The sequence below is a fragment of the Mustela lutreola genome, chromosome 6 (genome assembly GCF_030435805.1).
Source record: "Mustela lutreola isolate mMusLut2 chromosome 6, mMusLut2.pri, whole genome shotgun sequence".
Classification (NCBI taxonomy): domain Eukaryota; kingdom Metazoa; phylum Chordata; class Mammalia; order Carnivora; family Mustelidae; genus Mustela; species Mustela lutreola.
The window spans coordinates 77,897,183-77,912,127 of record NC_081295.1 but is presented as its reverse complement, the minus strand read 5'-3'; the positions used below and the strand labels follow the sequence as shown (position 1 = coordinate 77,912,127).

At 40.2% G+C, this 14,945-nt stretch overlaps 1 protein-coding gene across 4 annotated transcripts in view; it reads left to right on the top strand.

Moving 5' to 3' along the window:
* Positions 1–11,855: 11,855 nt before the first annotated feature.
* The window catches only part of CLVS2 (clavesin 2), an 87,547-nt gene continuing 84,457 nt past the window's right edge, over positions 11,856–14,945 (top strand). For all 4 annotated transcript variants that reach the window (XM_059177686.1, XM_059177683.1, XM_059177685.1 and 1 more), the window contains exons 1-2: positions 11,856–11,970; positions 12,451–13,374. In XM_059177686.1, the coding sequence (XP_059033669.1) occupies positions 12,986–13,374 (389 nt within the window). In that variant the 5' untranslated portion in view covers positions 11,856–11,970; positions 12,451–12,985. The remainder of the gene's footprint in view (positions 11,971–12,450; positions 13,375–14,945) is intronic.

Sequence of the window (14,945 nt, the reverse complement as noted above, 5' to 3'; positions counted from 1 at the left end):
TCTGAAGTAGGAAGCAGGGAGCAGGGGGTAAATGGGTTGTCCCAGGAGAAAGCATGTAATGCTTATAGGGGGTAATGAACAAATCCATATGTATGAAGCAAGGGCTATTTTGAAGAGTTGAGCTGAAAGGGGTATTCTGAAGAGTTGAGCTGCCTTCCCCCTCCTCAGTTCTTTTATATTTTGAGAGTTTTTATAGCCTTACAGACTTACTTATTCTTTGATTAATTTGAAATTGTGACATCAGTTTTTTATTTCTTCTGCTTCATAGTGGATATCCATCGAACTCTTCTGATATTCCCTAGTAACTTGGATCCCAGAAAACTTACATCTATCTTTGAAGCTCTGTTTTTGCAGCTTCTAGAGCATTACAGGATCAGAAGATAAAAGTAGGATATTATTTTCAGTGGTTAGTGTTCTGATTATACAGTTTGAAAACTCTAGCTGGATAAAATTGCTATTAACAGTTCTTTTCTTATTATGATATTATCGTCTTACTATGTTTTGCCTCAATGGGAAAGCTGTTCAAATGTTTTTCCATAGTAACATACTGCAACTTCACTGAGGTATGGGAAACATAAATATAAATATGTCTCTTAACCCTTGTAACCAAATAGTGTGAAAAAGAACAGCTAACAGTTTGAGCTCATTGCCACATTAAGGCTTATTCTGGGCTACTCAAGGTATATTCTCCCTTGAACTACAATTTTGATGGATTCCCAGTACAATGTTGGTTGAGTAAAGAAAGGAAGATGGAGCCCCCAAAATCTACTCTTTGAGATGTTACTGAGCCTCCAGCGCTTTTCTGGAGGATCTGTTATCTCCCACACAGTGTTGGAAGAGAAATAGGCTTTTTGACCATGATTCCAGAAGCAGTGGGTTCTGGGACTTAAGGTGTAGCCTGCAGTCTTTAGGTCGGAGAACATTCAGAAGTCAGAGAGTTCATGGTCACCTTCTGGAGACATGGCCTATTGATGGCTGGTGCCTGGTATCAGATAAAAGTCAATATTCTAACCACAAGAAGAGCAAACAGAATAAGCAAAGCCAGGACACCAGACAGCCAGTGAATACATAATGGTCTGTGACGTACTTCATGGCTCTCATTCCTGTGGACTGGGTCCAGGAGTGGATCAAATACAAGGCAGTTCTGAGGTCTGTGACCTGGGGAATACACAGATACTGGCTAAGGCCAGGTTCTGGCATCACATGACCCTGGGAGGTGAGTCACTAAAGCAACGGAGGTAGTGGAGGGAGGACAGTGAGCAGCACAACTTGAGTATGCAGAAGGTAGAGTGGTCGGAAACCTTAGGTCGGAAGTGCCATAGAGGAGGAGCTTGGGCAGAAAAATATTAGTTAATGTCAAAGGTTGCAAATGGGCAACTTGTTCTGGTGGCCCACATGGTGTGAAAAGAAATCAGTATGCTCTGAATTGGGCCATTTACCTACAGGCTCCGTGGCCCTACCCAACTGCTTCCCATTTTCAGATATCCTGCTGCTGCGTCCCTCATGCCATTTGAAATTGGAATGTCCTGTTGGCAACTTACTTTGGTTTTAATTGATCTGGGAAGCTGAAAAGAGCCAGAGTCTTCAGAAGCACCCTGTTGGGATTTGTGGCTGTGAGGAGCTGGGTCAAACAGAGGCAGAAACACCAAGGTAGCAGCTGATGTAACTAAAAACTGTCATCAGCAGTACTATTATCAAACAAAGATATCTAACCATTCAGACACAAAAACTAAGTACATTTCACTTCACGTGATGAGGCCAAGGCTAGCAGATCTTAGTTACAGAGAGCCAACAGACACATTTGGCAAAGATCAGGTGTGAGGTGTATCACATCTCATGGTTGCCAAGAAGACTTAGAGAACTGACATTTGGAAATTATTTCTCTTCACACATATAAACGGAGAGGAGAATTTTGGGTTGGGTTGTTATAACTCCATTTTCCTTTTGGACATACTATTTTTGAGAGGAAGAATACTGGATAAGACAAACTTTCCAGGGATTGCACAAAACCCAAAGGCCTATCTTATCTACGAGTTTGTGGGATGATATCTAAAACAGGCCAAGAAAACCTGTATGGAATGGCTATGACAAGTTGAGCTGCTTTTAAAGGATGCTAAAAGGGGAACTTTCTGGTTATATTGTCAATTTGAAAGACTAGAATATCACTGATAGGGTCATTATCCTGAAGGATTCTATTTAAATTTATAGAACTATGCCTATCTTAAACCAGAAAACATGATCTTAGCTATATGACCCTCAAAATGAGGCTTTGACAAAATAAGCCTCTAATAGTTCAAATAATTTATATGTAATATATCCTACCAAGCTGAAAATGAAGCAGAGTTGCCTCGCACAAGGCATACATCATAACTGGTTCTCAATAAATATTTGGTGAAAGAATAAATGAGTTAGTAAGGGACTGAAGATCCATTTGCATCTTTAAACAACCTTTTATTTCGAACTTCATGGGAGGATCATTCCATGACTTCCTAGAATGATTTTTTAAAGCATTCTTTGTATCACTAAGAATGTCATTTTAATAAGCCATCAACACATAACTGGCTAGACAGTTTCAAGGCTTTCTCCTACAGTATAATCCTCTTTAGTAAGCTAAAAGATAAAGAGTTTGGGAAAAGCACGTGGATGTCTGTACCTGCAGCTTGAGAGGAAGTGAGCCACTGAAAATCTAAGAGAAACACTTTCAAAGGATGATTTAAGTGAACTGCAAAAAAAGAAATCATAGAAAAATCCATTTATAACACATGGAGTCAAATGTCAAAGACAACTGCTTTTAAGAATCTAAAATGTGTTCCTTGTATATTTTGAGGACTACTTCCACTTAAAAAAATGACCTCCAGATGAAGCACGTAGGGATTTTTTTTTTTAAATTTTAACTTTACAAGTTTCATTTTTCTTCCACTTGTCATTAGTGGCCTTTTGAGTTTTAATGTGTGTTAAGCATTGGGGTTGTAAGGCAGGGCAAACATACATATGGTTTCTATGTGCTTGTTGTAGAAAACTTACTTCCAATGCTTGTGAAATTTAGCTGATTATATTCCATTAAAACAAACCTCAGTCTTATCAGATGATTATTAGTAGATTTGACACAGTCACAGATTATTAATATTTTTTAAAGATTATTTATTTTAGACAGAGAGAGAGAGTGTGTATGTGTGCAAGCAGAGGTGCATGCGAGAGTTGGAGGGAGAAAGAGATGCTCAGGTGGACTCAGCACTCAGCACTGAGCCTGGAGCCTGATTTTCGCTTCAATCTCAGAACCCTGAGATCATGACCTGAGCCAAAACCAAGAGCCCCCACTTAACCAAATGAGCCACCCACTTGCCCCAGACTGTCAATATTTTTAAGAACAAAATCATTCCTGAGAAAATGAAAGAGATTTAAGTTTGAACAGTTGGTATGAAAATGTGTTACAACTGAAATAATATGCCTCAAAACAAGAGCAATGAGGCAGAACTGAATTTGTTCTTATCTACTGACGAGACATCACCAAAAGGGTGACATTTAGTCGCTGGCATGTTCACTACGTCGACAAGCTTGGATACAACCGCATTCATTTAAGAAATGACAACTCTGGGAAAGCCAGCAAAATAGTAGTTTTCCACATATTTATCTTTTACAGTATCTTCACCCTGACAGACTCTTTAGTATCATAAATCGGGGAACTCATTTTAGAGGAGTTAGTATTGTTGATCCCAAACTGCTTCTCTGTGCTCCCAGAGAATGAGCACATTTCTGCTTATTATGATAAAAATAGCTGAGGCTTATATATATCCATTCAGAACTTCATTGCTCTTTTTAACCTGTGCACACACACACACACACACACACACCCATACACACACAGACACCTCTTAATCTTTTATAGAGTGTTTTTCCTTGAGGTGGTCCTTAATGATTATTGTAATCTAGTTTCACCTGGGCTATTATATTGGAACAATTGACAAATGGAGTTAAGTGACCTGGGCAAAGTATATCCATTTAGAAATATTTATTGAAATTAAAGAGAAAATTTGCAAAATAAAATCAAATAACTAAAAGATTAATTTAATACAGATCTATGATATGAAATGATATTAAAATAGCCATGTATATTATTTATTTTAATTTTTAATTAAACTTGTCAGATTAAGAAGATTTAATAGAATCATGTCCTTAACTACATTTACTTCTCAGAAATAAAGAAGAGCGATACAATCACCTCCATTGCATCTAATAGGGTTTCTAGGAAGCATTTGTATCATCAGGGGAATAGCTGGATCAATTTCCTATTACTGGTTTCTGTGAAGGTGTGATATCATTGCTAACACAACACTAGGAAATGAGAATTTGCCAACTACATCTGCAACACCTAGTCAATGTAATGCTTTTTAGAGGTAATACCTTTGTTTTAATTTTTAACTTACCTGTAGTATTACATAGATATGAGAAAATGTAGAAAAATAAAAATAAACCTCTGGAAAAAAGAATTTTGCTGTTAACTACCACAATGGAGATTGTGTACTATAATTGTGACAATGGAAATTGTCAAGATAGTACTTCAAAGTTCTCTTAATGCTCTCTTGTGCTAGGGAGACTACTAGTTATGAATCCTCTAATTGTGGAAGGAAGAAAATTCTAAAATCTTAGTACATTTAGATATATTAGGGACATGGCTTTTGGGGTCTGGGAGTTAAGCAGAGCTTATAGAAGTGGGTTGTGGCTATAAAAGGCTAAGAGAAGGGATCCTCATGGTGACTGAAATGTCTGTCTGTTGACTGTTATCAATGTCAGTATCCTGATTGTGATGTGTTACCATCGGGAGAAACTGTACTAAGGGTGCATGAGATCTAATGTTTAAATAAATTTTTATTCTTTTCATGAACATGTGAGCTCTTAGGAGTGATTTAATAATGCAGGCATTGTTCCTGCAGGTAAAATAGACTCATATATCTCTTAATTATACATTATTGATGTAGGTATAAAATTATGGTCTCCAACATTAAAAAAAGAGTCAGTATTAAGGAAATTTGGAAACTGGTTTAAATTATCCTACAGTGTTAAGAAAAAAGACTCTGGGTATTTTGGAGATTGATAGGAGTGCTAAGGACATCTAAAAATGACAATCAACAAAAATAAAACCTGCTTAAAGATATGAGAAAAACTGTAATAGGGGATCGGGGGAAGTAAGAGCAGGGATGTCCAGTATTGGGGGCTACTTTGTCTTGAGAGGCAGTTTATGATTAAAGAGAGAGCTTGAGAAGCTAAACAGTACTTCTGACAGCTTCAAAAGTCTGGAAGATAGGTGTTAGATTCCATGGTTCACCACAAGGAAGTAAAGTAGAAATGCACTTGCCCTTATAGAGCCTGCAGCTTAGTTGCAGATAATTTCATTCCCTGAAATAGGGTTAGGTTGATCTGTAGTTCTAGTGCCCAATTGTTCACATGTATGGACTTAAGGGCCCTGATAAAAGCCAGAGTAACAACTCTTTGGACTAATATAACATCATTCTAGATCTTAATTTATTACTATAAATACTTTGGTTAGTTCAGTGACCAGGATGTAATTTTTTAAAATAGGCAGAAACTCAAGGAGGTAATACAATAAAAAATGAAAACCAGCAGAAACAATGGAAAAAATAATTAATAATAGAGCAGATCCACCAGAAACCCAGATATTGGAGTTAACAAAAAATGTAAAATCACTATGTCTATTATATCTACAGAGATAAAAATTGAGATTGCTAGTTCCAACATAATTGACATACATCTGTGTATCTAAGTAATCTTAGAACTAGAAATACAGAATTAAGAACTAAATAAGAGACAGCTAAGACATAAAATGACAGACTAACAGGAGTTGAAGTAAACTGAAATCAGTTTGGACAGAAAATATCCAAAAGGAAAGACGAGGAGAAAATTGATGGAAAATGCAGAGATATATAAGGATATGCAGAGGAAACAGTAAAGAGATATAATAAATGTATAATTGGAATTCCAAAAGCGGAGGAGAAAGAAAATGGAATAGAAGCAACATATGAGGATATTATGACTTAGATCACTCCAAAAACACATAAAAGCCATCAAGATAGCATCAGGAAGTTCTCTAAATCTCAAGAAGGGTTTTTTAAGTGTATAAAGTAATACAAAAATAAAATAGTAGTAAAAGAGCAAAGTGGTCAAAAGAAACTGCTAAAAATGAAAGACAAGAAGAAAAAATAAAATCAGCTAGAGAAAAATAGAGACTGCTTTCAAAAGAATATTGAGAAGAGTGAGGGCTAACTTTGCAACAAAAATAATACAAGCCAGAAAAAATGGATTGCAATATTTAAAGTGCTGAAAGAACACAGCTGCAAATTCAGGCTCTCATACCTAGCAAAAATATTTTTCGACAGGGAAAGCAAGAGAAACTGGCTTTCAGGCAAACAAAACAAGTAATTTTTGGCACTCAGATCTGTACTGAGAGACATAGTAAAAGGTATGCTTCAGGTAAAAGAATAACATTTCTTTATGGAAACAGAGGTACAAAAAGGAAGAAAGAACAATAGAAAGGATAAATATATATATATATGTATATCTAGGGCAATGATTCTCAAACAATGAAAATTAGAGTCATGTGAAAAGTTGGCCAGCAACATCATGAAATCCCATACTGGGATTTTTGATTCGGGATGTCAGAGGTGGGAATTTACATTCTTAACAAGTTCCCAGGTGATGCTAATACTGCTGGCCTGAAGCTCACTCTTTGAGAACCACTGAGGAACACTAGTTTATAGAACAGTGACGTCTTGTGGGACTTAAAATTTACATTGAATTAAATCTATACTTATATGGACAATTATTTTGTGACAATGGTAACTCTTCTATTCACTTAGAAAAAGATTATCTTTTTGGGGTGCCTGGGTGGCTCAGTGGGTGAAAGCCTCTGCCTTTGGCTCAGGTCATGATCCCAGGGTCCTGGGATTGAGCCCTGCATCCAGCTCTCTGCTCAGCAGGGAGCCTGCTTCCCCCTCCCCCCTGGCATCGCCTGACTCTATGCCTAATTGTGATCTCTCTCTCTCTCTGTCAAATAAATAAATAAATAAGAAAAAGATTATCTTTTCATTAAACAGTCTCAATAAATGGTGGTGAGTCATATTCATATAAAAAAAATACTCCATTACTTTCTCATGCCACGCACTAAACTCAGTCTCAGAAGAATTGTAGGTTTAAATGAAAGGCAAAAACAAAACTTCTAGAAGGTAATATCAGGTGACCTTAGGTCAGGTGAAATTCTCTTAAATCAGACCCAGAATTAACTATTCATTAAAGAAGAATTGAACTATATTAAAATTTAAAATGATGCTAGTCAAGACATTATTAAGCAATGTCACTTCACACAAAAGTTTATACAAACAGCCAAAAAAATATGAAAACTTGCTCAACCTCATGAGCAATTGTGGAAATTACACCCAAATCACCATGTGATACACCTGTTCAGAATCAGAAGGGATAAGGTTAAAGCGATGGGTAAGAGTGAGATATGAGAGAATGTGGCATGGTGAGAACCCTTATATACTTCTGCAGGAAGGGTAGCACAAACATTAGCACAACAAATAGCACAACCATTTGGAAACTAGTTTGGCATCATTTAGTGAATTGAAGATGCTCAACCCATATGACCCAGCACTTTCATTCCAACATATGTCCATGTGCACCAAGAGATGTAGATCAGAATGTTTATACATCATGACTCATGAGAGCCCTAAATAGAAAAACAACTCAAATCTCCATCAGCAGTGGAACAGATAAGCATATTGTTTATAAAATGGAATTCCATGCGTCATCACTGAATATGGATGAACAAACTACATGCAACTTGAGGAAAAAGACTCTTATTTCACAAACATAATATTGAATGAAAGCAGCCAATCACAAAATTACAATGAATGATTACATTCATTTAAGTTAAAAAAAAAACACACAGGAAAACTAAATTATAGTGCATATTCATATAGCTTGTAAAATTTCAAAGAAAAACAAGGAAGTGGTTATTTTCAAAATGAAGATGGTGTGGCTTCCTTTGTTGGGAGGCAAGGCAAGTGGTTAGGAGGGAAGGAAGGAGGGGCTTTATGGGTACTAACAGTGTTCTATTCCCTAACCAGGGTGGGTATTTGCATAAGTGGTTGCTTTGTGATATGCCATAGAGCTATACATCTTCCTTCGTGCCCCTTTCCATATGTATAATTTATTTAATAATAGATGGGATAAAATATTTTAAAATGCATATTAATTATGACAGTAAACCAAACCATTTTCACCTACCTTGAAAATATCAGAGGTTCTTAATTTAACTAATTTTCCAACAATATTTTAATGAATCCTTTGTTTAGTTAATTTTCTCCTATTCTAGTTCCTACATTACTTTGCATTAATTTGGCAAAGTAAATTAATATTAATTGGGAATCAAGTGCTCTGAAGTCATCTGATAGACACCTTAATTCTTAGAATACTCTGTATATTTATTTTGGTTTCAGAACGATTTTATTTTTATTTATTTATTTATTTATTTTTTTAAAAGATTTTATTTATTCATTTGACAGAGAGAAATCGCAAGTAGATGGAGAGGCAGGCAGAGAGAGAGAGAGAGGGAAGCAGGCTCCCTGCCGAGCAGAGAGCCCGATGCGGGACTCAATCCCAGGACCCTGAGATCATGACCTGAGCCGAAGGCAGCGGCTCAACCCACTGAGCCACCCAGGCGCCCCTCAGAACGATTTTAAATGTTAAAGTGGAGAGAGAATAGTAGTAAAATTATTGGAGTAAGGACTTAGTAGTTTTTACATATAATGAAAAGATTCCTATATATACACACGTGACCTACTACAACAAACCTACTGCATGAGAGAAGTGATTTACATCATATATTGATAGAATTAAAATGAACCTTATTTAAAGCAAATCTGTCACTGATAAATAACAAAAACACCCTCACTAAATATAGGTCATACCATACCTTGGACCAACAAATTTTATCTAGTTCCTTTCTAAAAATATGGTTTACTGGTTCTCAGAGAACAAAATTAAGTTATTGGTTTTTAAGCCCCTGTAGGTTCTAAGATGTAATCCTACTTGCAAGTGAACAGCTTACCTGGCCAGAGTTTCATGTCTATGGTAGAAGTGGCAAAACCCTTGGATTAGACATAAACAACTTTATTACCCAGGCACAGAAGCAGTCTAAGCACCAGCATACTTTATGCTTGCTTCCTGAGCCCTGACACCCACAAGCCTAAGAGAAGAGGGTACATATAGTGAGGAACATCACAGGATAGTAGCTTGGAGATCAGGGAACCAAAATAAACCTGCCTGCCCTTTGCTCAGAAGGGAGATACTACCTCTACCTTCCAAAGCTCTAAGCAAACCTTTCATTCAGACGGAGGTACTATCTCTAGCTCCCAAGGCTCCTTCAAGGCTGTGCACTATATATACTGTGCACACAGCCTTGAACAGATAGTCTAAAAAAACCAGATAGTCTAAAAAAAAGACAGTTCATGCCTTCCTCCTAAGACCTTCAGAAACACAAGAGATCCATGGAGAACTCTCAATATTGGTGAAACCTCTTTATAAAACCTCTTAATAGGGGCACCTGGGTGGCTCAGTGGGTTAAGCCGCTGCCTTCGGCTCAGGTCATGATCTCAGGGTCCTGGGATCGAGTCCCACATCGGGCTCTCTGCTCAGCAGGGAGCCTGCTTCCTCCTCTCTCTCTGCCTGCCTCTCTGCCTACTTGTGTTCTGTCAAATAAATAAAAAAAAAAAATCTTTAAAAAAAAAAAAAAAAATAAATAAAACCTCTTAATATAGTTCACACCAGACATATTTTCTTCAAGTTCTAGAATATTGGCCAAAAATAAATTTTTCAAAATTTTTGAACTGTGAACTGAAATATTTTAATAGTTCATATTACATTCAAAATGCTTTTGAAGAGTCACAATTATATGAAGTCCTAGAAAGACCTTATATATGTGTGTATGAGTGTGTATAATTTTCTGCCTTCCTTATTTAAAGTGTAAATTCCTTGGGAATAATGACCCTGTGTGTGTGTGTGTGTGTGTGTGTGTGTGTGTGTGTGTTGTAATCCCTTTTTCTGGTTCTTACTGATTTGCACTTATTTATTTAATAAAACACAGAATTCTGGGCGCCTGGGTGACTCAGTGGGTTAAGCTGCTGCCTTCGGCTCAGGTCATGATCTCAGGGTCCTGGTATCTAGTCTCGAGTCCCACATCAGGCTCTCTGCTCAGCAGGGAGCCTGCTTCCTCCTCTCTCTCTGCCTGCCTCTCTGCCTATTTGTGATCTCTCTCTGTCAAATAAATAAATAAAATCTTAAAAAAAAAAAACACAGAATTCTGCCATCCCTCTTCTTTATTTTTCTTTTCCTTTTCGTGAACACCATTGGTAAAGAACAACAGCTATGCCTGTAATCTGAGTGTTCCAATGGTCATCAAGGATGACAAGGTTTTCTTTCTTCAAGTCCACCTATTCTATCCATAGAACCCAAGGCAATGCCCACCACACAGGGGAGCTCAGGAAATACTTGCTGCATTGTGTTGACTTGGAATTAGGATCCCATGCTAGTTGGTAAGCCAAAGTTGCTCTTAGTGACATGCTCAGTAATACATGCTGAGCTTTGAAAAGAGAAAACATTCCTTTTCTTCAAACCCTTAGACAGTCGTGTTAAGCTCAGAGAATCCTGTCCGTTTATGATGCTTCTAGTATACAGATGTATAAAACTAAAAGGAATGATGGCATGTGTCTCTGCAAATATTTGCTTTATCATGATGAGAAATGAGTCCAGGGGTGTCTATTTTTTTTCTTTCCTCTCGGACTGTTTGTGGGGTGTTGTTTTGTTGTTTGTTTGTTTGTTTTGTTTTGCCCCGGTGCTCATTTCCATTCTCTTCAACAATAATCCCACAGCCCGACTTCATGGCTGAAATACTCTCCATATAAGTTCCTCCGGAGGTTTAGTCATCCACACAATGCTTTGGAACCACTCTGGTCTTCTTTTCTAAATTAAACATTTCTGTCAACAACAAACGCAGCAAATAACAAAATATTTCCGTACCCTTTCCGGATCAAAATGATCTCCTCTGGGACCTAGAAAACGTGTGTTCATGTGAATTACCATCCACAACGGTCACTCGCCAGCCGCTCTGGGGTCTCGCGCACACAAAGGGGTGTGGGGAGGCTGCAAGGCGTCGCAGCCCCGCCTGGCCAGGTGATGCCCGCTCGAGGAGCCTGCGGGAGAGTGCGGACGAGGAGAAGAAGGCTAAAGTTGGGGCTCAGGACAGGTGAATGCCGCGGAAATTGTCGTCCTACCCAGCGAGGGGAGCGGGGTGCGTGCGCGAGCTGAGTGAGCGCTTACGTCGCAGCTAGATCTGTGCTGGGATAATTAGAGAGGAGTTGGGCTGAGCCGAGTCCTCTTTTAGCCGCGGCAGCCGGAGCCGCAGCAGCAGCAACAGCAGCAGCAGGAGCAGCTGCCCAGAGGGGCGCGCCTGACTCCCGCTGCCCGGCGCGCACCGGGAGAGGCCCGCGCCCGGCGGCAGCCGCCCCGCCGCGCCCACCACCCCGCCGCTGGGGCGCACAAAGGCGGCGGCCGCCCGCGTGGCCTTCTCCATCCAGGCATTCGAACCCCGCTCCCTCCCTTCTGCTCTCCTGGGGACGCGAATGGCAGGGCCAGGCGAGGACCTGGGACGCCGGTGGCCCTAGCTCTGCACCCCCACCCTCCTGCTGGGAGAGGCAGCGGGCTGCTGGCGGACGATGTGGTCACGGCTGCTCCCCAGTGCGTCTTGGGCCCGGGTCCCAGCTGCCGCCCCTCTTCTCTGCTCGCTCCATCCCACGGAGAGGAGTTGATGCTGCTGTCGCCGCCGCCGCCGCCGAAGCCGGGGCTGATGGATGCCAGGGAGTGCCGCATTGCTTAGCGTCCCCGCCTCCGGGTTTGCTGGTAGGAGCCCGCTGCTCTTCTCTCTTGCTTTGGGGTTTTATAGAAAAGGTAGAGACATTTTAATTTTATTCTTCACTCCTCTTCTCTACCTTCTCCCCTGCCCCCAACCTCGCATTTGAAATGTATATTGTGGGAGAGAACCCCCTCCTCCCTGCGCACTCCCCACCCCGGGATAATTCCGTTGAAATAAAAGGCTAGAGGAAGGCAGAAGTTGCGGGTGGGGCTGGGGAGGGGGAAGCCCACGCTGGTGCCAACGCCACCGAAAACCCTTCTGGTGCCTTCTGAGATCACGGTGTGTCTAGGAGGGGAGGAGGGAAGGTGCGCTATCTGCAGAGTCTCCACATAATTGGATCATAATCATTTTAAACAAAATCCTACAAATGTTTTTTTAAAAAATAACATCTTTGAATAAGCAGAAGGAAAAATAAGCTCCTTTCCCTACCCCCCCTTCCCCTTTCTCTCTTTTTCTTCCTGGCAAAGACGCTCTCTCCCCGCCCTGGAGCTCAGCGCTGAAGAGCCACCTTATTATTAATCAGAATTCCCATCGTTATCCCTGGCAGGCGCATCCTTCAGTAGGGCCTGCAGAAGCATCACAGAGCTGGGGCTGAGATGTGCGTGGGGGTTGTTTTTGTTACATCTTGGAAGAGAAGAGGACAGGACCAAGATCAGTGCCAAGCGAGCTGGGTGGGCTTGGGAGCGTTGTGTTAGGATTGAGGAGAGACAAGGAGTGTTGGGCCCGCCAGAGGTCCACATCTCTTTAAAGGAAAGGGAAGAGGGAACCAAAGTGAGGCATTGTTTTTTAGGGGTGGGAAAAGTTTATATCCCCCAGAAAAAAAGCTGCAGGAGAGCAGGAGCAACAGGGTACTAGTCTGGACACCAAGACAAATAATTTCCTGTACAGAAGAGGAAGCAGGCAGCAGTGAGGTCCAGAGGCCAGAGCCCGGTGGTGGCCAAGGCCAGGTTTGTTGTGGGACAGTCAGCAAGAGGAACGGAAGGTTCAGGAATAAGCAGAACAATGACTCATTTACAAGCTGGTCTCTCTCCGGAGACCCTGGAGAAAGCTCGCTTGGAGCTCAACGAGAACCCAGACACACTGCACCAGGACATCCAGGAGGTGAGGGATATGGTCATCACCAGGCCGGACATTGGCTTTCTGCGCACAGATGATGCCTTCATCTTACGCTTCTTGCGGGCCAGGAAGTTTCATCACTTTGAGGCCTTCCGCCTCCTGGCCCAGTACTTTGAATACCGGCAGCAGAACCTGGACATGTTCAAAAGCTTCAAGGCCACTGACCCGGGCATCAAGCAGGCACTGAAGGATGGCTTCCCTGGGGGCCTGGCCAATCTGGACCACTATGGCAGGAAGATTCTAGTCCTTTTTGCAGCCAACTGGGATCAGAGCAGGTAAATCTTAAATTCAAACTTGTACTAGGGATTCTTTTACTCTCCCATTTTCCAGAATTTACCCTGAGTAGTGTCATGGTTTTATAGCTTTGCTGTGTTTGTTTATTTGGCTGGGGGAAAAGAGAAACTGGAACAACAAAATGAGGTTTGGGTGGGCATCCTAGGGGTGGGAGAAAGGCTTTTCTTCCTACCTTTGAAACTCTTACTTCATGAGCACCTAGTTTCTACTGCAGCTTTAAGTGCTTCCTGAGCCCTATTTTTGTGCTGCAGTGTAAATCATTCAACTTCTAAATAAAGCTGCTAAATTTTCACCTCTTGAGTAAGTTTGCTGTTCTGTGGAGAAATGGGGATGAGAAGGGAGGCAACTTTTCCTCCTTCCCCCAATGAAATTCATAAACTAGGTTCATTATCCTCATCACCATTACCATTGCCATCATGGTCACCATCATCATCATCTGTCTCCTTAGCACTGAGGTTTTATTTTTAAAGACTAGCCTGACATTCAGCCGCGATCAAGTACTTCTGTTGCTTGGGAACTTTTCTGCTTGGTGATGTGTAGATGGAGGAATAATATGATGTATGTCACTTCAGTGAAAAGGAAGAGTTGTACCCTCTGTTGCGAGCATGCCTACTGACACCGAAAATAAAGGCTGACTGGTACGCTCGTTCTACACCTGTCACTAATCTAAAGAATGTGTTTCCTGTCTGATGTGATTTTTCATCTTTTGTAAGGAAGTGGAAAATGTTCAGGCATGTCAGTTAGTAGACTTTTTGAGTTCTATTGCCTTATAACGGAGCAGAAATTATATTCTTATTTCATCTACATTGTAACAGAAAAATGCAGAGAGGGACTATTCTACTTTCTCAATCAAAATTATTTTCTTGAACTGAAACACACAAAAAAATTATGAAAGGGTCTTGTGTAAGGTAGTTTCAATTAAGTTCAAAGCTAAATATATTCCATGGGATTTGAAAATGTTACCAGAACTATGAATCATGAAGAGCTGGTTGTTATAACATTGGTGTATTTTTAGTTCTGTGAATGGTGACTTTTGATGCATCTGGTTAGTTGAAAACATCTCTGGAACAATTGTAAAAGACTTTTACCGTTACTGAGAAGGCTTATTGATCTTACTGCTTTCTGTTGGAATCTTAGAATGTAAGTATTTTTAACAACTTTTTATTCTTTAGTTACCTGTTCCTTGTAATTCTAAGTTGAGAACTACTCTGATTTCTTTTAGGTAGATATAAAGACACATTACTATCTAAGGAATCATAAAGCTAAGAAACTTCTGGAGTTAGCTGTTGAGGGAGAATGAAGTCTATTTTTTATTTTGGTTACTTATAAAGATCTCATTCTATTTTTTATCAGGTGACAAAGTTTAAAGACACATGGAATGCCATCTTTTGACCACAATTTCTCTTTAAGAAGTTCTTCCCCACACCTGAGATGTTGATTGTAGAGTTATGCAAACCAATTATTGTGTATATCAAAATTGAAAAAAACAAAACTATTCAAGAAGGAACGTAATGCATATGTCAGTTAGACTGGCATTTTGTTTATTGAACTA